This window comes from Chroicocephalus ridibundus, chromosome 1 (assembly GCF_963924245.1).
Source record: "Chroicocephalus ridibundus chromosome 1, bChrRid1.1, whole genome shotgun sequence".
Classification (NCBI taxonomy): domain Eukaryota; kingdom Metazoa; phylum Chordata; class Aves; order Charadriiformes; family Laridae; genus Chroicocephalus; species Chroicocephalus ridibundus.
The window spans coordinates 164775159-164795828 of record NC_086284.1 but is presented as its reverse complement, the minus strand read 5'-3'; the positions used below and the strand labels follow the sequence as shown (position 1 = coordinate 164795828).

General features: G+C 49.3%; 1 protein-coding gene across 7 annotated transcripts in view; it reads right to left on the bottom strand.

Moving 5' to 3' along the window:
- The window catches only part of CACNA1I (calcium voltage-gated channel subunit alpha1 I), a 186863-nt gene that overhangs the window by 19307 nt on the left and 146886 nt on the right, over positions 1-20670 (bottom strand). For 6 of the 7 annotated variants that reach the window (XR_010069438.1, XM_063322480.1, XM_063322474.1 and 3 more), the window contains 17 exons: positions 20409-20526; positions 19780-19935; positions 19244-19334; positions 17140-17342; positions 15544-15960; positions 14505-14605; positions 13338-13461; positions 12315-12383; positions 11170-11354; positions 10710-10836; positions 9487-9612; positions 8933-9022; positions 6921-7140; positions 5691-5842; positions 3989-4098; positions 3248-3381; positions 2424-2494 (listed from right to left, as the gene is read on the bottom strand). Coding sequence is in view for 6 of the 7 variants with exons in the window: in XM_063322480.1 (XP_063178550.1) it covers positions 2424-2494; positions 3248-3381; positions 3989-4098; positions 5691-5842; positions 6921-7140; positions 8933-9022; positions 9487-9612; positions 10710-10836; positions 11170-11354; positions 12315-12383; positions 13338-13461; positions 14505-14605; positions 15544-15960; positions 17140-17342; positions 19244-19334; positions 19780-19935; positions 20409-20526 (2494 nt within the window). In the remaining variant the exon portion in view is untranslated. The remainder of the gene's footprint in view (positions 1-2423; positions 2495-3247; positions 3382-3988; positions 4099-5690; positions 5843-6920; positions 7141-8932; positions 9023-9486; positions 9613-10709; positions 10837-11169; positions 11355-12314; positions 12384-13337; positions 13462-14504; positions 14606-15543; positions 15961-17139; positions 17343-19243; positions 19335-19779; positions 19936-20408; positions 20527-20670) is intronic. The other variant, XM_063322478.1, reaches the window with a different exon arrangement.

The window sequence follows — 20670 nt, the reverse complement described above, 5'->3', positions numbered from 1 at the left end:
GGGCTCTTTAAAATTAAAGCTCTATTCACTATTAAGAATTGTTGCAGTATAACAAAGACAGGAAGGGAATTGAAACAGGACAACTGGAGACGCCTTATATGCCGTTAGCAAGCCAAAATCCCTGTTGTGAGTCTGTGCTCTAGGAACACAAAGAGAAAGGTCGAGAGGAGGAAAAAGCGCAAGGGAAAGGACAGCTTATTTTAAATGGCTTCTTTTGGCAAAGCCAATAAATCTTGGAGAATAATATTACAGATAATTCAATTGTCCCCTGAAGACTCAGTGTATAAAATATGGAGACTGAATTCAATCTTTTAACAGTGAAACGGAGGGATTTTAGCCCTGCTTTAAGGGCAGATTTTTACACAACTTTAACTATGAAGTGATTTTTGATCCCACTGTTCTATAACTTTATTAAATTAAGACAACCTGGAAGCAAAAGCCAATCAATAGAAAGTGGAATGATGATAGGCTTTGATGCTGCAAGGGTTGAGCACCGCTTGGTATTACCTTCCAGGGAATACCTGGAGGCCAGACCTTTAGCCATCTGCTTGTGAGGGTTTTGTGGCGGATATTAATGACCTCCAAAAGACCTGACCTATCATCTTGGTTAGCAAAGGAGCTGTAGGTGAATGTGAGAGAGAAAAGCCAGAATTTATAAAGCATGGAAGAATACACATGTGGTTTGTGGCTAGGACCAGACAGCAGGGCTCAGAGGCTTGACTTTGCTATACTGAGCAAAACACGTCACTGCCTGATGACTCAGTTTCTCCATCTACATGACAGCAATATGAACGTTTCCTCCTCTCCTATTTATTCTTTATATTTTGGGGGTCCTCAAACCAGGACAAAGTTGAGTGTCACCATTTAAGTGCAAATATACTGCAGAGTCCTCTTACTGAGGGCTTCTGGATACTGCTTCAGCCAGTTCTTAATATCTGTGTGCTGCATTTATCTGGGTTGCAGAATAAACATGCCACGGACATGTGGACGCTGGATCTGGAGACCTACTCCATTTCCGATCCTCGTCTGAGAAAAATCAGCTGTTGTGGCTCCTGGAACGGAAAAGAGCAAGGGGCAAAGAAGCTGCACTGAGCCAGCCTGGGGCAGCAGAGACAGAACTAAAAAAAGTTACTAGCCCAATGCTGCCTGCTATAAGAACACCCTTAATCTCCTGTTCCTTCCATTGCCCAATGTATCTCAGCCCCCAAATCTCCGAGATGACGATATTATTATATATCCTACATATGAATTATATAATTATTATCATTAGACAAACCCACAAATTATTACTGTTTAATAAAAAGCACGGGAGAGCAGACAGAGCTCAGGATCCGTAAAAGATCACAGTGTTTCCCCCTCTCTTTTGTGCCACGCAATTCCTCTCATGCAGATTGACATTTATTGTCACCAACATCAGAAGTAAACTCCTTGGGTAACTACTCCTGCTGTTTTCAGATTGATTCTCAGCTCTGCATCACTCACCGAGACTGGCACATTAGCTGATAAATCAACTGACAAATGCCCGTGCATTTTGATATCATGCAAGATAGCTGCCTGCTCGGGGCCTGCCAGGGGAATGGTCTGATGTATGATCAGCAGAGCCACTCGGTGCCATTACGTCTTGCTTAACCGTTCTCTCTCGAGGATCCAAAAGGAAAGGGAGCAGTCTCCCTGGCTGCTCATCCATCACGGAGGATCCTCACAGTGGGCTTGAAGCCTGTGTAAAGCACCGTGTCAGCATCTCATTCGGGAACAGCTGCCGCTCACAGCTCATGAAATCCTTCTGTCTAGCTGTCTTGCAGTAGACACTTAACTGCCGGCTGTGTGAGCCACAACAGAGCGCGTCACTGCTTCTCATACATGAGAGGCTCAGAAACACAAAGGGATCCAGGAGGAGAAAGGAAGAAAAGAAAGTAGGAAGGGGGAGGCACTGACTAAGAAAAGGAGTGATCGGAGTGCGAATGAAAGAGAGGGGGAAAAGAGGAGCACATGTGGGGAAGGGTGAGAGGGGCAGGGACGCAAAGACCTCCTTTGCTGCTGAAATGGCTGCCAGTCACTCTTCCCTCCTTATGGAGAGGGGGGAGAGAAGCTGGGGACTAGCTGCAAGGAGTTATACACTAGCTAGATGTGATGGGAAGAAATCTGCCTTTATCCAGGGGCCAAGCCTTATTTCATTCACCCACTGGAAAACAGAGACATGAGGTGAGCTGTACCCTCGTGACTGACATGAAAACTTGGACATCACCTTCAGGCAGTTGCCTGCACAGCACAGTAGACACCACCTCTGATACTCCACAAGAATCAGCCCTTTGGAAAAAGGACACATGGCAGTAGGGCTGGACTAGATGACCTTTAAAGGTCCCTTCCAGTGCAAACTATTCTATGGTAAAAGGAGAGTCTTTGGGGCAGTTGCTCTCTTTTACCTGTGGCAGGGCTTGAACAACTGTATCCAGCAGTGCTCGCATTCCTGTGGCCATCTTCAGTAGCTTCAGAACTGCCACAACAAGCACAAGAGAAGGATCTCTCAGACTGAGCTCAGAAGGTCCATCCTTTGTGTGACTCACTAATGGCAGTAGCACAAGACAGATGTCCTGTCTCCCCTTGCCCTAGAAAAACTCTGTTTTTCCCCTTGACACCCTCTTCTCTCTTTGCCCACTTCTTTTGACTGCACGACCCCAGTGGTTCCTTCTCTTCCAGTGCATTTCCTTCTTACTAAATACTCTGTTTCTGGTACCCGTGCCTATTGGGCTTCTTCTGCTCCACCCAGACAGTCTGGCCAAGAGCTCTCTTTCTCCCAGCACTGCATATCACAATTCTCCCTCTGCTCTGATTTTTCATTCCATCACTTTCTTTTCCTCCGGCCACCATCTGCTAAGGCAGCTTAGCGCATCTTGGCTACCACCAGGAATATTCAGTATTCAGTCCCCTCCCTTCAAACTTCAACCTGCTTGGTGGCCCCTTCTCCAAACACCACTGCCATACTTGCCCCATAAAAGAGTAACAGGGAAAGTTCATCTCTCACATGATCTGCTCACCTCCTGTTAAATCCACTGCATATAAATGCCTGGCTTAAGGAAGCCAGAAAGCCTTAACCTCCAGGCTGTCCTCCATCACATCCCCTGCCTCCCTCCCAGGGCTAGAGACAAGGGGGATCCCATGACTCTACAGCCACTGCTCAGTGGGTCATGGCACCAACTCCCACTCCATGGCCACCTACACCCCTGCCTCCGGCCAGTGTTTCTCTCACCCCGGGCGATGCGCAGCACCCTCATGATCCGGATGATAGTGGGATTAATTGGGAGAGCAGCATTGATTTCAATCTCTTCCAACGTGATGCCCATGACAGACAGCAGCACAATGGCCAGATCTAGCTGGTTCCACCTTAAGAAGAAAAATTGAAGAGAATAAAAGAAGATGGAGTTTTTCCATTTCCCTGAAAAAGAAAGTGAATTGTCCCCACTTTAACCTAAATATTTCTTTATGTATGAATTCAAGGCCCCACTCTGTGCCAGCCTATGTGGGCTTTTGCAGACAAACAGAGATACACTTTGCACACACCCTGAGCAGCCAGAGGCAAGCCAGCCTGATCTGAAAGCGTGGAGCTGTGTTACTATGGTGCTATGCTTTGACTAATGGGCTCTGCTTTTTATGGCCTTACTACCTCGAATCAGCTTCGCTATATATGTTCTGCTTCAGCATGCTCCCAGTTTGCCTCAAGGGCAGGAAAAAATGGCTTTTTCTAACCCCACCTGCTTTGCTTTCTAGCCTAACCAGCAGATGCCAACCAAGAGGCAGTTTTTGGACAACTCTTACTATTGCCTAGGCACCGTGGCTCACACAGGCTGAGGCTAAGTCCATGCTGTGCAGAACTGGGAGGCAGTCAGGGCACTCTGCTACCACCTCATGCTCCAGATAGGGACCCATCCTCAAAACCTCCACCCCTAACCCAGTTGTCCCACAGCCATGGTTGGCATAATTCTCTGCTCACCTGTCTTTGAAGAATCGCCGCAGACCAAATGCCACCAGCTTGAGGACTGCCTCCAACACAAAGACAGTGGTGAACAGGTAGTTGCAGTACTTGAGGGCGGTCTCCAAAGACTGCCAGCAGAAAGAGAGGGTAAGGAACTGAGGGAAAGCAACATCAAGCACATAACCTGGCGGGGGGGACGACGGACTCTCCTGAGTGCCAGGAGTTCATTAGGAGGTAGGGGAGCTGTCCCATGCCTCCTACCTACTTCAATGTGGAGGCTACCTACTAAGGGCAACCATAAGCTGGCCGCTCTGCCCCATGCTGTTCTCGGGATCACTTATTGCTCCTTTCTCCTGTACTGCTCAGCAAAACAGGGAGGCAGCTGTTGCAGGAATAATCCACCAAGTACCACCAGCCTGCTCCTCTGCCAGTACCCCATGCCACCTAGATGCCACCATGTTAATGGCACTGGCACAGCTATCAATCAGAAGTGAGGCACGAAGGTTATTCCATTTGTGGACATGTGTTATCCCTAATGGGAGAGAACCCCTCTGTGCCATGGTCTGGGGCAGGCAAATGGTAGCACTTTGTACTGGAAGGGTTTGAAGAGCTTTGGCAAGATTCTTTAGCAGAGCCTGACAGCAGGCTGGCATGGCTGGACCTGCATTCCAGGGGAAGGAGCTGAGGAGTGAGGAAGACAAATGACTTCTTCAGAAACAAAGGCCTGACACGAGGATGACAACAGATAAAGGTTGAGAGTTCCTGCAGAGTAAAACTAGGCACCATCTCAAGGGCAAGATGGGCAAGAAACAGAGGAGACTGGCAGTGGATTTGAATGAGGACAGACAGATTCAGTTCCTGATCAAAGCATGAGCTACCTTGGATGGCATCTGCATAGGCACACGGGCCATCACCTCAACCAAGGGTCTCCTGAAGAGAAAAATGAAATGCCACCAGGCTGGTGTCATGATGAATGCTTTGTCTACATATGGAGGCAGAAAGCTCCTTTGATATGTGCAGCATACTTTTTTTCCATCAGAGGCATCTAGAGCTTTGCCAGGAATACTAAGAGGTACCTGGTCTTCCCCAACCAAAGTATAGACTTTATTTTGCCTTCGAGGCCCTTTGCTGGGAATCAGCCCCTGCAGCTGAGAGGCTCTGCTCAGTGCTTTGGCTCTGCAGCTTCTCTTATGCAAAAAAGGTGGTTTGGTAGACATCCCATCCTATGACAAACAACCAGCTACTCTAGTCCTCTCAGCTTAGGCCTTATGGCAGGAGAATTGAACTGACATTTGGAAAACTGATGCAAAGCCTGAAGCTCACAGGAAAATGCTGTTTCCATCACTCCTCCTGTTAGGATCCAGGGGAACATATAAAGCAGACCAGGTAGCTAAATTTGGGTGACCCACATACCCATTTAATAATATAAAGCACGCAGTCTTAATCGCACTGTGCTTTCTAGAGGCCCGACTCTTACCGAAATACCTTATCTCTATTGATTTTAATGGATAACAAGTGTCTGAGTAGGGGCTACCTTTCTGGATATATATGAAACTCTTCACATAACTTTGCCTACTACATTAACTCTTGCAACACTTTAATGATACTTTTTAGAGGCATTCAAGTGTCCTACCTATTCTGGTGGGCAGTGGTCATCAAAAAGCTGTAGAAAGATAACATAATAACCAGAGGCAGGGCTTATCTCCGTGATCTCACTCACCACAGGTTGGTTGTAGTGCTCCAAGGACATAGTGACCACGTTGAGGCAGATGATGAAAGTGATGAAGATGTCCAGGTAGTGGCTGGTGCAGACCGAATGAATAAGGAGGCGTATGGGGCAGTAGGTAGCATAGTACGGCAAACGCTGCGCCTCTTCAGTGCAAAGAGGGAGATGGGCAGAATTAGGAAGAAATTGGAAGAAAGAGAGAAATGGGTAAGAAACACTGAGGAGGGAGCAGGCATAAAAGTGGTGATAGGTGTTGAAAGAAAAGGGAATGACGTGGGAGAGAGAAAGAACCGAAAAGGACAGATAAAAGATAGGGGACATAGGAAGGAGGGGAAAAAAAGCAAAAAAGAGGAAAGTAGAAGTGGGGAAAAATAAGTAGAAAAAAGAGAAGGAAAGGAATGCTAGAAAGAAAATCTGTTAGTCTATGTTTGTGGAATGGTGCTAAATCAGCATTTCATGCCTCGACAAATTAAGATTGCAAATGATAAAAGGGAGCAGATGGTTCCAGGAGAGGCCCCGGGGTGTCACAGAAGAGAGGGAAAAACTGGAGCAGAGGAAGGGAAAGCATGCCCACAGGCTGTGAATGGAAGAAAACCATCAGTCTGGGGTAGTAGGGATGATTTCCAGGGGCAGGTATGCTTTTGCAATTTTTGTCTAAAGGTAATACAGAAGAGGACAGAAACACCGGGAAGAGGGCTTGCTTCACCCCAGAGGGTCTGGGACCCCAAGGAGTGACACCACAACATTGATGGAAAGAGCCAGGAACCAAACACAGGGGTCTTCCTCTTTTTTTTTTTTCCCCTCCCTCTTCTTTAAATTTGGGTTTAAACACAAAGGATGTTTTGTGGTCTGTCCACATCTTCCCCAAACACCATCTGGGTTGCGGGAAGCCCAGGTGGGACTATCCCAAGCCCAGGAGGTGTACCAATGCGTGCACATCCTGTGTCAACAGTGCACGCCAGCACGTGCACAGGGGTACTTTTGATACAGGTAATCTCCTGAGAGGCAGGGTGCTAAAACCCCAGTGGCTTCTCTGGAGTCCCAACAGACCTCATCAGCCACCCCTCTTCCCCAGACCGCCCTGGTGATGTGTGTAGTGACACGGCAGTGGCGCGGGGAGGAAGGCTAAGAGCGCAGCCACAAGCAATGCATTTTGGAGACCAGTCCGTTGGGAAAGAAAAAGAAGAGGAGAAGGTTTTTCTCAGAAAACCTTGGCCTACGAACCGACCAAACACTTAGGCTGTGCCTTACTCCTTCGCTTCTTCTCCAGGCGGCGCAGGCGCTTCTCCTCCCGCCGGCGTGCCTCCTCAGCCTCCTGGTGCTGACGGCACTTGTGAAAGTTCTCCACCACCACCCCCACGAACATGTTGAGCACAAAGAAGCTGACAATGAGGAGGAAGGAGATGAAGTAGAGGAGCATCCAGGGGTTGTTGTTGGTCACTGGCTGGAGGAGGAGGGAGAACAGAGGCAGTCAATTGGATGGATGCGTACTGGTATGGAAATGAAGGGGGTGGGACCTGCCATGGTGACTGGCTGCTGGGGAGATGGGGAGGGGTTATGGAAATTAGGGGAGTGGGCTGGGAAGAGCTGGGGCTACAGGCAAGGCAGTTTGTGATTGCCTAACTGGATTTCAGCACAGCTGGTGGTTGGTGGAGTGGTTGGGAGTCAAGGACACAGCATCATCCACAATTCAGGCAAACCCCAGCCGCAGGTCAAATACAGAATCACAGAATGGCAGGGGTTGGAAGGGACCTTCAGAGAACATCTAGTCCAATCCCCCTGCCAAAGCAGGGTCACCTAGAGCAGGTTGCACAGGAACACATCCAGGCGGGTTTTGAATATCTCCAGAGAAAGAGACTCCACCACCTCTCTGGGCAGCCTGTTCCAGTGCTCTCCCACACTCAAAGTAAGGAAGTTTTTCCTTATCTTCATATGGAATTTCCTGTGTTCCAGTTTGTGCCCGTTGCCCCTTGTCCTGTCGCTGGGCACCACTGAAAAGAGTCTGGCCCTGTCCTCTTGACACCCACCGTTTAGATATTTATAAGCATTGATGACATCCCCTCTCAGTCTTCTCTTCTCCAGGATAAATAGACCCAGGTCTCTCAGCTTCTCCTCATAAGAGAGATGCTCCAGTCCCCTGATGATCTTCATAGCCCTCCGCTGGACTCTCTCCAGTAGTTCCTTGTTTTTCTTGAACTGGGGAGCCCAGAATTGGACAAGGTGCTCCAGATGTGGCCTCACCAGGGCAGAGTAGAGGGGAAGGATGACCTCTCTCGACCTGCTGGCCATGCTGTATTTAATGCACCCCAAGATACCATTGTCCTTCTTGGACACAAGGGCACATTGGTGGCTCATGGTCAACTTGTTGTCCACCAGGACTCCCAGGTCCCTCTCTGCAAAGCTGCTTTACAGCAGGTCAAGCCCTACCCTGTACTGGTGCATGGGCCTCCTCCCCAAGAGCAGGACCCTACAGTTGCCTTTGTTGAACTTCATTAAGTTCCTCTTCACCCAACTCTCTAGCCTATGTACAACACCAGTATGTGGTAAAATGAGTGGTCCAGGCACCAGGAACACCTTTGGCTCGAGGGCGAGTACAGACCACATCCACACACCACCAAAAGGGCAATGAGAGCAGAAGAGAATTGTCATTCAGGCTCAGAGAGAAAGGAGGCCCTGACTTTGACTGGGGCTCCTGACAAAAAGCATACAAATCCAACAGCGGTGCACCTTGTGCAGAGCTGCAGAGGTAAATGGAGCATCATCCCTGAGGTTCAAGGCGGTGGTACTGCATCCCATGGCAGGTGCCTACAATGGACACTATCAAGGTCATTGCCTTAGCAGTAGAAGAATATGGATGCAGTGGACAGCAGCCCAACAGTACCTGCTTTACAGGGTATTAAAATAGCCATCTGTGGGCCAGGAAGGAGCCAGCATGCCCAGAAAGGCACATGGCATTGTTCCTCTGTCATTGCAAATAGATAAAGGCTTGCTGTGAGATCCAAACTGAGTAGGGGGTGAGAATTAATACAGATGCACACTGCACAGCCACAGCTGCACCTCCCTGAATGGACCAGGCATGACCCTGCCCCCTTGAAATAGGTGAGCAAGGATTCAGAAGGGCCCTCGAAGGAACTCTTAGTTTGAGGGAGGTATCTGAAGCAGAATGTTAAAGCATGTTTCTGCCTTACTAGCCCGAGGAAAGTCAAAAAGGTCCTTTCACAAGGAATTCTTCATACCTGCTGGTCAACAGCCACAGCATCTAGTCCATTATACATAATATTGACCCAGCCATCCTTGGAAGCCAGAACAAAGAGGGACATCAGAGCCTGCAACATACAAAGCAAAGGCAGATGTGGAGCAGGTGCATCTGGCAGGCTGGGAAAAAAAATTGTGGGTTTATGCTCTAACACACACAGCACTGAAACACTCTTCCTGCCTGTGTTTCTGCACACATCAAAACTGTGTCCTTCCCCCGTGGAGGAGAGGGAGGAGGGGACAGGAAGCCATGTGCAGCCAGACCCACCACAGGAAAGAGGTTGTGAAGAACATCTGCTTCGTGGCAGGAAAAAAATCAAGCTCTCTGCTGCCACCGCTTTTCTTTCACCTGCATCCCGATACCGACCCACTAGTGACACAGCTTCTGCATGGATACCCATGCCAAATAACCGCCCCTTGGCCCAGGGACCAGATTTACAGGCACTGCATCTGTGCCACAGGGAGGGCTACTTATAGGAGGAGACAAACCCCATGCTGGATTCCCATCACAGAAAGGGGCTGTGGACACACTCACCTGTCCCAGGTTGTCGAAGTTATACTTGTGGTGCACCCACTTGTAGTTGGCGGCCACGCAGTCAGACCGGTTGGTGATGTTCCTGATGTCAACTCCCAGGCAGTGGTAGAACTTGCCCTTGAAGAGCTGCAGGAGGGGAGTGACCCCATCAGCCCCTTTCCCCACAGGGCTCCCCATGCTCCCTGGGATGTGCAGAAGCTCCCGAGACGTTGGGTGGGCTGCAGGACTGCAAGCCAGGTGGAGCATGACAGGTTGGGAGGACCACCAACACGACGTGGAGCACAGGCTCAAACACTGATAAGGAGTCAGGGCCACCCTTGTAAACCCACACGTGGCTTTTCAGCCTCTTCCATTGTCCCAGGCCAGCAGTGACTGTAGGCCCTTACCATCTGACAGCCTTTAGGGCAGCCTTTTTGCATGCAATTAGAGCCACTGTCCCAAAAGGACAAAAAATCTTCTACTCCGTCCCCAGGAGTAATCTCCCCTCCCTGCTTCCCAGTTACTGAGAGAGCTGATGGGAAAAGATCTCGTCTGAGGGTAAAGAACCAGAAAAAGCATCCCCTGCTTCTTTGATACTTTTTTCACAAAGCTGCACTGCACTGCTGTGGCTCTTCTGCCCAGGGCTCCTTTCCCCATATGGAAGGCACTGGGTTGTGCATTTGTACAGATGCATGAGAGCAGACTAAGTATAGCACATTCCCTGAGATGGAAGTAACGCCCACGCCCTTGCTCCTCTGCAATGCAACAGCCAAAAATAAAGAGGATTAAATAAAAAAATAAAAGAAGGTTGTGGGTGGATTTAAGGGCTCAGAGTGAGGGGGAGAAACACAGCTGACTGGAGGCAGGGTTCAGGTGCTAAGCTGCTTGCCCTTGTGGTGTGACCTGGACATGCCCAGCGAGCCCTGCGCTACGCCAGCCCTGGGCTCTCCCTGTGACGCTGACCCAAACCCTGATCCAACTCTTGCCAGGTGTGAGCGTTGCCTCCTGTCTCGCACATCCAGCAATGCCTGCACTCGCCGAGCACCTGGCTGTCCTTGCCAAGGGCTGTAGGGACATTGTGGTGGGAGACAGCTCATGGAGGAGGGCAGGTGCAGAAAATTTCCTGGCTTGCTTGTCCCTCCTGCTCTGCTTGATTCCCTGTGCCTGTTGTAGCACCGGGGGATATGGGTGCCTGTGTTAGGGGTGGGGGCACCAGGGCTGTTTTATGGGCAGTAACAACTTACCTGCACCCCCAGGATGCCAAAGATGATGAAGAAAGCGCAGCAGATGAGGACAATGTTTCCTATGGGCTTGAGGGAAGAAATGAGTGTCTCCACCACCAACTTCAGGCCAGGGGCTCGGCTGATGACTCTGGAAGGGAAGGAAGGGGAGGGCTGACAGAGGGACAGGGCAGGGATTTTTGGCCTAAGCTAAGCATTTTCAGCAGCAGCAGACCCCTGGTCTCCCTGTGCAATGACCCATCAGTGGGGATCACTCTCCTGTGATCAAAAAGCCTCTTCCATCCCATGGATTGGTTGTCTGATGAGGTACCTCCAGAGCCACATGGCTAAGGGGAACCTCCCTGTGGCTTATGGCGTATCAAAGACCATGCTTTGGCTGGCACAGTGGGATCTGACTCTGGGACCCTTCCTTGGGGGACCCAGTGGGAAGAGGGGGCCGAGCAAGGCTCGGTGGGGCTCTGACCGGAGGGGACGTAAGGTGCGCAGCAGCCGGAGAACCCGCAGCACCCCCAGGATCTTGGCGCCACCAGCAGAGGCCACCGAGACCACGATGTCAATGAGAGACACGAAGACCAAGAAGCCATCCAAGATATTCCAGCTGCTGCGGAGATAAGCCTGATCCCCAAAATACAGGCCTAGAGAGACCACCTGCAAGAGAGGGGAGAGGAGAGGGGGTTAAATGTCTCCCCACCATGTTGCCTGGCAAAGGGCAGCTGTGGGAGAGGGGGAGGATGGGGAACAGTTATCAACTCCATGTGACACTGAAGTGTCATCTCGTCATCTTTTCCTTTCACCTGGAAGGCTACGAAGGAAAATGTCTTTGGGGAAAGGGCTGGCACACAACTCCAGAAAGTAGTCACAAGGCCATGGTGACTTCTCACCTTTCCGCTGCCTCCCTGAGCAACAGGACACTGCAGGGAACATGCAGGAAACCTTTCCCTGCCATACCACAGATCTGGGGCAAGTCTCCCAGTCCAGAGATCACCTGGGAGGTAAAATCGGGCACGAAAACCCATACTTTGCCTCCTGAGGGAGTGGTTTGATTCTGAGCAGTTCTCAACACCAGCAGGTGCTACAGACATTGCTGGTCTTAAGGAGAGCTGAACACCCTGCAAATCATGGCCATAATTTAGGTATGAATTCAAGAAGGTTTCAGTTCAGTTTTGAGACTGTCTGTACCCAGTTTGGGACTTTTTCCCAATCACAAGAGGGGAAAACCAAGATTTCCCTATTGGTGCCAAGTACTTAGACACTTACTGAATAATTATCTCAACTAAGAGCATGTTATTAATATTGTTGTTATTTCCCCATTCTTGCTCTAAGAGAAAGGGAATGGACATTTAACATCATTACAAAATCCATACCTGAAGGCCAGCTATTCCTCCGGGATACTAAGATCCCTTTGGATTTAAAGCCTTGGATAAGCATCCCCTCCATGCCTGACAAGAGGGGACTCAAGCCCAGGCAGTATCTGCCTTTACCAAGGTATAGGGAGGGACTGTCACACTGAAAAGATGGAGAGATTTTAGAAGGGTGCTGAGCAAACATGAACCATGTTGTTCCTGACACCAGAAAAAGGCTCTGAGCTGTTCATCTCCAGTAACTTACCTTCAGTGTCATCTCAGCTACAAAAATTGCTGTGAAAATGTAGTTGGACACAGTGAGAAAGATTCTCTCCTAGAAAAAACAGAGAAAGGCCTTAAATGTATCTTGACTTCTTGTTACGCCCATCAGGCCCTTCTGCTGAACTTAATATCTTTTGATTTCCTGTGAAGGGCCTGAAAGTTGGGGAAATAAGAGAGGTGCCCTTCGCAAAGGTCAGTGATGGGCAGCTTTTAGCTCATACACCTTGGCTCAGCCCTGTGCCACAGCTGGGACAGGACCCTACGCAACTCCACAAGAGCACAGTGGATGGGATTTGCAATGCATCCTGCAAATCTAGTTTCAAGGCACCCTCTGCCCTGTTCTGCCAGTGTTGCTCTGTCCTGACCTGCTGCGCTGACCTGAGACTCCTTCACGAAGGGCTGCTGAGCACTGACCACTGGATTGTGTGTAAGTGCAGTAGAGTCTGGGGGTCAGCTAAGGCAGACATGCAGAAAAAGCCATTTCACTTGCCAGCTTGAGCCATCTCCAAGGCAGCTAAAAAGCAGCACACGTGAATGATGTAAAACCAGGCTGGACGGGGCTTTGAGCAACATGGTCTAGTGGGAGGTGTCCCTGCCCGTGACACTGGGGTTGGAACTAGATGATCTTTAAGGTCCCTTCCAACGCCAACCATTCTATGATGCTATGATGACATGCCATTCCTACAGAATAGAAGTTACTTCTACCTTTTAGTCCCCAGTCCCTGTCCCTTTTGCCTATCATTTCTTAACTGCAGGTGCCTGGGGGGAGTCTCTTACTTTCCAAGAGGGAGGAAACTAGGATTACGGCATTATAAAGTGGATTGCCCCATTATAAGACCCTGAAGGGGAAGCACACCATGTGAATACTTGTGCATTTGAATGGATGAGTGGGAGTTGGTGTTTAATGCTGAAGTCCTTTCCAGAGGTCATACCCGTGTCAGGAATGCTTACAAACCTCTGTCAAAGAGGTTTTGCTAAAAAGCAGGTGGGAGGAAATGGTGCTCACCGTGCTTCTGTGTTCAATCTGTGGTCTCTCCAGGGCAATGGTGATGCAGTTCAGGAAGATGAAGGCCAGCACAACGTAGTCAAAGAGCTTGTGAGCAATGATGGTTTGGCAGAGGAGACGAAACCTGCAAGAGAGTTCCAGTAAGCATCCGTGCCTTGGACAGAGCAAGATTAGGAGCTGTGAGGACAGAGAATTGAGAAATCTGGCCAAAACTGAGCTCTGACATAGCAGCTTTCCTTCCACTGATACTAATGTCACTTGCCATGGCAATATCCCAGGGTGCCCCATGGTCACACAGGGAACCTGGAGCAGAGAAAGTGCAGAGCAAGGAGATGAATCTTCATCCATTACACCAGTGCCAGAGTGGTTTCCTAACCATTATAGCTCTATGCTCCTCTCTTGCCCTGTAGAGAAGAGGCTGAGTTTCAGTTTTGCTCCCAAACTCATACTTAGTACCACCCTAGGGCAATTAGGAGAGGCAGGTAGGTTGGCAGTCATGGGGACCACACTTCTGTCTGCTCTGAAAGACACTGTGTCCATTAGCATAAATGTCACACAGAGCAAAGAGCTGTCCCTCATGAGTCGTATTGAAACCCCCTTCTTTTCAAGGGGCAACGCACATGGGTGAGAATACTGTTGGCTGGGGTAAATGGAGATTTTCTACTGGTGGGAAGATCCCTTTAGCAGGAAGAATTTATCCCAAATGTCTTTTTTTCAGGGAAGACGAATTCTAACTTTGTCCTAAAAGGTGTGATATGACTAATGATAAGTTGATACTGGGACTGAAAAATTAAATGGAGAGACTGTTCTGGTACCAGGGGAGGAACTATGAGTAGTATGGAGTCGTTAATAATATATTCCTTCTCCTTTTTGGGTTAATGTTAGTATTCCCCGCCTTGCTTTGCTATAAATATTTATGATTACACAAAAGAAAATAGGATGCTCCAAAGGGGGGAAAAATCACAATAGTTATTTAGGTTTCTCATCCTTCCTTTCATCTCCAGAATCAAGGAAGAGCAATTTTGTTTGGCAGTAGAAGGGGAGATGGAGGAGACAAAATACATTCCCAGCTGCTAAGTTTAAAGTCACAACCCAACGTGCAGCTCAGGGAAAGTGGCCAGCACGGCAACAGAATCTGACCCCTCTCACATCAAAAACTGCACAAACCTGTTCTGTGGAGAGAAGAGATATATGGACCAGTCTTCCCGTAACTCACACCAGTCTGGCTTATAGACTTCCATCATCTTCCGGATGCGAAAGCACAGGCTCTGGAGGGACGCAGCAGAAGCAAGTGCCACTGGTTACCTTCCCACTTGCCTGAGAGAGTCACTCTTCCTCTTGCATCTGACCCCAAAACACCACTAGCTGCAGTTCCCCAGGTGCACTACCTGCCTTTATTTAAGACCCTGAACAAGGAAATGGACTCAAAGAGCAACAAGCCACTGAGGAGGAGGTAGGAGCTGCTTTGCCAGGGCTGGCTTACCTCTTGGCATCTGGTTTCCTCCCCAGATCATTACCAATAAAACTGCTGGTGCTTTTCTAGAGCAGGATGTTGTCCTTGATGCCTTCTCAGAGCTGTTGGAGTGGCTCTGTTACATGAGGACAGTGTTTCCTCGCTACCTCAGCTGAATGAGAGGCCAGGACAGGAAGGCCTTCTATTGGCACTTGGGCTTGGAAGTGATTTAATTTCATACAGCATATACGTCTGTTCAAATTTCTACTGACCCTCCCTCCACTTTTTCCACCCTTTGATCCTCTCACAGATCAGGCATTGCGGTCTCCCAGGCTGGCACTGCAAAGTTCCCTTGCCTTGTCTCTTGTGCCCGTGCTTCCTGCTCTGATCTGCGGATGTTCCCCATGCAAAGCTCTCGCTGCTCGCACAGCCTGACCTTTCCTAACCCACAGAAACCACTGGCTGCACTCCTCCGAAATAACAGCCCCTGAATGACCATGCACCTGCCTCCCATCCACCTTCCTCCCACCATCTGCCTGTACGACTGCCTTGCAGGCAGCCTAACAATGTGGTTTGAGCTTGTCTGGACCTAGAAGGTCCCATCTGCGTTCAATGTTGTCCCCCAGCTGTACTTTAAGCACCTTTGCAAGCCCTCCCATCCACATGGCAGGGAGACTGCAATTTGAGGATGGATTTGGGGTTTCACACAGCACTGTGGTGTGTAACCCCAGGTTCCCTGCACCAAGTACTCACATAATCTATCTCCTCATCATCCTCTCCCCGTTCCTTGCGGTTGTTCATCTTTGGGAAGATCTCCTTGGCAATACTGGGCATTTTGCCATTGCAGTCTTGATGCTCACTGGCCCCAGATGCTGCTCCCAGTTTACGGGTCACTCTGTGGCCGGATGGCACCGAGGCCAACTCCAGCAGGTCACAGGAGCCTTTGTTGTCCAGGGAAAGTGTCCGGCGGTGATGAAACACCCTTCCTGTCCCGTCCGACTCCCCATCCGCCGCCCTGTGCCTCTCTCCAGACAGGAGGGATTCATGTTCGGCAGAGGGAGGTTTGTGCTTCAGGCTGTGTCCCCGGGCCAGGCTGTTCCAGCTGGAGCGACGGCTCCCCCAGGCCCCGCTGCGGCCCCAGGCTCCATAGTGGGAACTGCGGGAACTGGACTGTAAGAGAGCGGGATGGGGACTCAGTGACTCCGGGCACAAGGAGGGAGCATGTGACCCTATTTCAGATCACAGACTTCTCCCTGGGCCCCTAAGGCAGGAGGTTGCCATTTTTCAGCCGTTGAGGAAGTTGCATGGTGGGAATTTAGCAGCTATCTCTGTAAATCTGACAATAAATTGATAATGAGTTAGAAACGGTGTTGGCTGTGATTACTTTATAGCACCATCTGTGTGCAAAGCACTTACGGGGAAGGTAAATGATAAAGCCAAAGGCCAGATGCCTGATGTTGTTACTTACACCAGCAAAAGGAAGAATAAAGCTCTCAAAAAATCTGATTGGCAGCTTTTTATGCTGCCCTGGGGTAAAGGATAACACAAGGTACAGGGTGATGGATAATCTGACATACCACCTTTGAGTACAGCCTTAGTAAAAGGAAGAAATGAGAGAAAAAGGTTACAGTCTAGTCCAACTACATCAGCAACTTATCATGTAGTATGTGACTGCCAGCTCTCCCTGTTTAGAAATAACAGGGGCATGAACCCTTTTAGCACCGATGCACGCCTCCAAAGCTGTGTGTGTCAGCGGGTAGAAAGCCCAGAAGATGATGTTACAAGGTGGACAGATCTGAGATGCATTGGCTGGACAGCCAGCAGCGCTTGGGGAAGTGCTAAGGGGCAGCAGGACCTGCTGTGGGGAGCTCCAAGTCAAGGTTTCTCCCTTCATTGTTACAAAAGCTTCCAGAAAACCCATCTGTTATGGGACTTGGCAGCTGTGGCATCAGCCAGATATTCCTATGCTCTTAATTCACTCAGAGCATCATTTTGTGTCCTGTGCCCTAGGAAAACAAGAAAAGGGCAATAGGACAAAACATGTTTCACTCTAAGAGGGAGACTGTCTCTTTGGTATTCCCTCTGTCATACCAGAAGAATGTAAAAGAGCTGAATCTCACACTCAATGGAATATAGAGCAATACCCTGGAAACGGTCATCAATAACCTGGAAATTTAGATAAATAGCGTGAACTGACCTGGCTTCCTAAAGACAGGCAATGTGCTTGTGTTAGAAGCCTACAGCAGCAGTGCAATCCTCCACAGCAATCCACAGATGATGGCAGAAAGACAACAGACTGCTTGGACTTCAAAAGAAGGGTACAACACACATTTCTACTCATTCACTCACCAGGGACCGCTGGTCATAGGTCATTCTTCCCAGGGACATCACGCTGCTCTTCCGGGAGCCAACAGCAACACGGATCTGGTCAGGCTGCAGGGAGTTGCGTGAAGAGTTTGTGACCCCCCCAGCAGCCACTGGTGGGTTGGAAGAAGGCAAGGATGGGTCCAAGTGCCCATTAGGTGTCACAGGAATTGCACAGAGCTTGGGATCTGGGTGGGAAGATTCAGAAAGAGGAAAAAAGACAAAAGAAGAAGGTGGGTTCCTCACTATCCAGTGACTGTTTCAGTGTCTAAGCTGTTTAGCATGTTAGCAGCAGTTAAAAGAGTACTAGCTGTTAAGCATTAATCAACATCAATTTCTTCTGATTTAGTGTGTTGTGGCAAAAGCAGTGCAAGCTGGGAAGACTCTGATGTACTCTCCTCAGTCCCCAAAACTGATGGCAGCTCGCCTTGGGGCCAGACAGACGAGCAGGGAGCTGGTCAGGCAGACTCAGGCTGACAGGCAGAGCAAGAAGCTGACCCCTGGCAGCAAAGGGGAGGAGAGTGGGCTTCTGCATGTGAAGAACAGACACCTGCATCTTCAGGTCTGAACAAATACCGCCGACCATCAGGCTGGCTATTTAAAGCAGTCAGGCTGAGACACTGAGGAAGAGACTAAGATGTGGGGAGACCCGCTGCCATCCAGATACTGGGGTCACCTTTACATTCCTGCAATCACACTCTTCATCCCAATCTATCCTACTACACTTGGCCTCTTCCAATGACTGATTGTTGACCTTGAAGATCCAGGACACCTTTGAGGGTTATGTTACTGTGGACAACCATCAGCATTTGTCAGGATGGATGGAGGGGATAAGGTACTGGATTTCAATGCCTGAAAGGACTGGAACAATCATTTTTGTTTGACCTATTGCATAATGAAGGCCACATGTCCTCACCTGCACACAGTGTCACAGCCGTGAGCGCACCAACAGGCTCCGTAACCTCTTTGCCATCTGCCCTCCTAGGGGTTTGGCTGCCTACATTCAAAGTAAGCTCTGACAAGCCAATACCGGAGCCACTGCTCCTTGCTGTGGGAGCTGCATATAAGCTCAGACACCTATGCCTGTGGTCCTTGTCTGGGTTATGCTGTGAGTGTGCTTGTGCTTGTCCTTGCAGCTTGCTGATCCTGATCTTATCTTGCTGACTGGTCTTCTTGGCTTGACCTCAGACCTTCCTCACCACTGTGGACTTGCCGGGCCATTGCCGAACCATTTGCTGACCTTGGTGAGTATCAGTGGACCTGCTCTGCTCACCTTGTGCAAGCACAGTGCCTTTGTCGGTGTGGTCCCTGCCCTCCTACCTGGCTGTCCCTTCCCCTCAGCTCTTGGCTCACCACCCATTGCAGAACAAGCTACTCTTGCTGCTCCCTGCCACCAAGTCCTGTCTGAAGTATAATACCTCTTGTAGAAAGACTTGCAGTCTTCAAGGAAAGACTTCGAGGCGCGGAGACCTTACCCGGTAGTTTGTAGGCAGACTGTTCCAACAGTTAATTATCTTTCCTTAAAAGTATGTGGCTTTTTTTTCAGCCTGAATTTGTCTAGCTTCAGCTTCCAACCTTTACAATCTCATTATGCTTTTTTCTGCTCAATTAAAGAGCCATCTACCATCAGAAATGTCTCCTTATGGTTGGCACTTACAGACTGTGTGATCAAGCCACTTTTCTGGTTTCTCTAAGCTTCATTAGCCTCTCACTACGAGGCAAGACTTCCAGATTTGTCCAAGTCCTTTTTAATGTGTTAGTATTCCCTATCCAAATGTGGGTCCAAGATTTGGACACAGCGTTCCTGAAAGGGTTGGTGCCCCTGAGCTAGGCAGAGACAGTCTCACTTCTCAGTCCTAGTTGCCATTCTGTAGGTCATTCAAGAACTGCTCCCCTTAGCTATCACATTCCTCAGGATGCCAACGTGGCTCCGTTTTTCCACAGATAATACCACAAACTAGCATAAAGTTCAAAATGAAAACCGTTAAGTTCTTGGAGATGGGATTGAATTTTCTGCAGAATCTGCTTTCAGATTTCTCACTAAACAGCAATGGGAGATAAGCAAATGAGGCTGTTTGAGCTACTGTACCCGAGCCTTCCTGGACCTCTTGGAACTGATCTAACTCCTCCATGTTTGATGAACTCTGATCTTCATCTGAGTATGACCGGTTGGCATCACCCTGGAACACACAAATTTAGAAGTTGGGAACTCATAAACAGAAAAGACCATTTGTTCTTGTCTTTCATTGCTGGAATAACTGTAAAATCCTCCTTGGCAGCCAGGATTTACTCACTGGAAAGAGTCTCGTGTGACCTGGGATGACTCAAGTACTGTATTCTTGCTTTTGGAGGGGCAAGGGACTCACCCTAGCAGGGTAGGGTCTGTTGCATAGGATGGAAATTGTGAACCCCCTTCCAGTGGCCTTGTCTCTTTCCTCGCAAGGATTAACACTGTCTTTTTTTTTTTTTTTTTTTTTAAATGAAGCCCACCCTGAACTTAACAAGGGAAATGACAGAGGTGTGATACTTTGGGAGTCCTCCACTCCAGTACCCTCAAAGTGTCTCAAAGGTCCCCTTTTAAGCACCTCTATCCCTCCTCCTGATGAAGCCTAGGTGGCAACTCACCTCAGCCTGGAACCCCTCCACGAGAATGGCCACCAGCAGGTTGAAGAGTACGTAATTGCCAAACGTCATGAGAGCCACAAAGTAGAGGGATGCCCATGGTGACGTGGAGGCCATGCCATTATAGAGCACAACATTCCAGTCCTCCTGGGTTAGGATCTGCATCCAGGAGCAGATGCCACATAAACAGGAAGGAAGGACAAGAAGGGGATTCTCAGAAAAGGACAGGGAAAGGACACACATCAGGACCACATCAGGCCTCTTAACTTCCCCATAACCACACCCCCACTGCCCACTGTCACTGTCCAGCTGTGGTGCTGCCCTGATAACGTTAGCTGAGCAAGAAGAAACAAGAACGACCATGCGGGCAGTCATGTACTGAGGTGATAGTGTTAAACATGGGAGTTGCCACAACAGGAGTGACCTTTGCAAACTGTTTCCTAGGAAGGAAGGAGCACCGAGAGATACACCAGTCATTTGGTCACAACATGCAATTGTTCTTCCTCCAAACATCACACACCAGAGCCTTTTGTGCCGTCAGGAGTGAGTGAAATGCTCCGCAATGAGAAAAAGCATCCCCTGATCCCCTCCACTTTGCCCTGGTCCACCCGTAGAGAGTAAAGTGGGCTCACCTGGAAGACGGTGACGATGGCCCACAGCAGGGAGTCAAAATTCTTCCGGTCGGGAACTGTATCTCCTGTGTCTGTCCTGAGGCTGAACTTGCAACCAAAGATGTGCATTCCCAGGATGCTGTTGGGACAGGAAGTGGAGATGGTGCCACCACAACGAGCTCATCAGAGTCGTTCTCTTTTCCTCCCAACAATCTAATGGATTATTAATCCACCACGGGATCGAGGGATAGAACACCACAGCCAGATAACTGGGACCTATCTG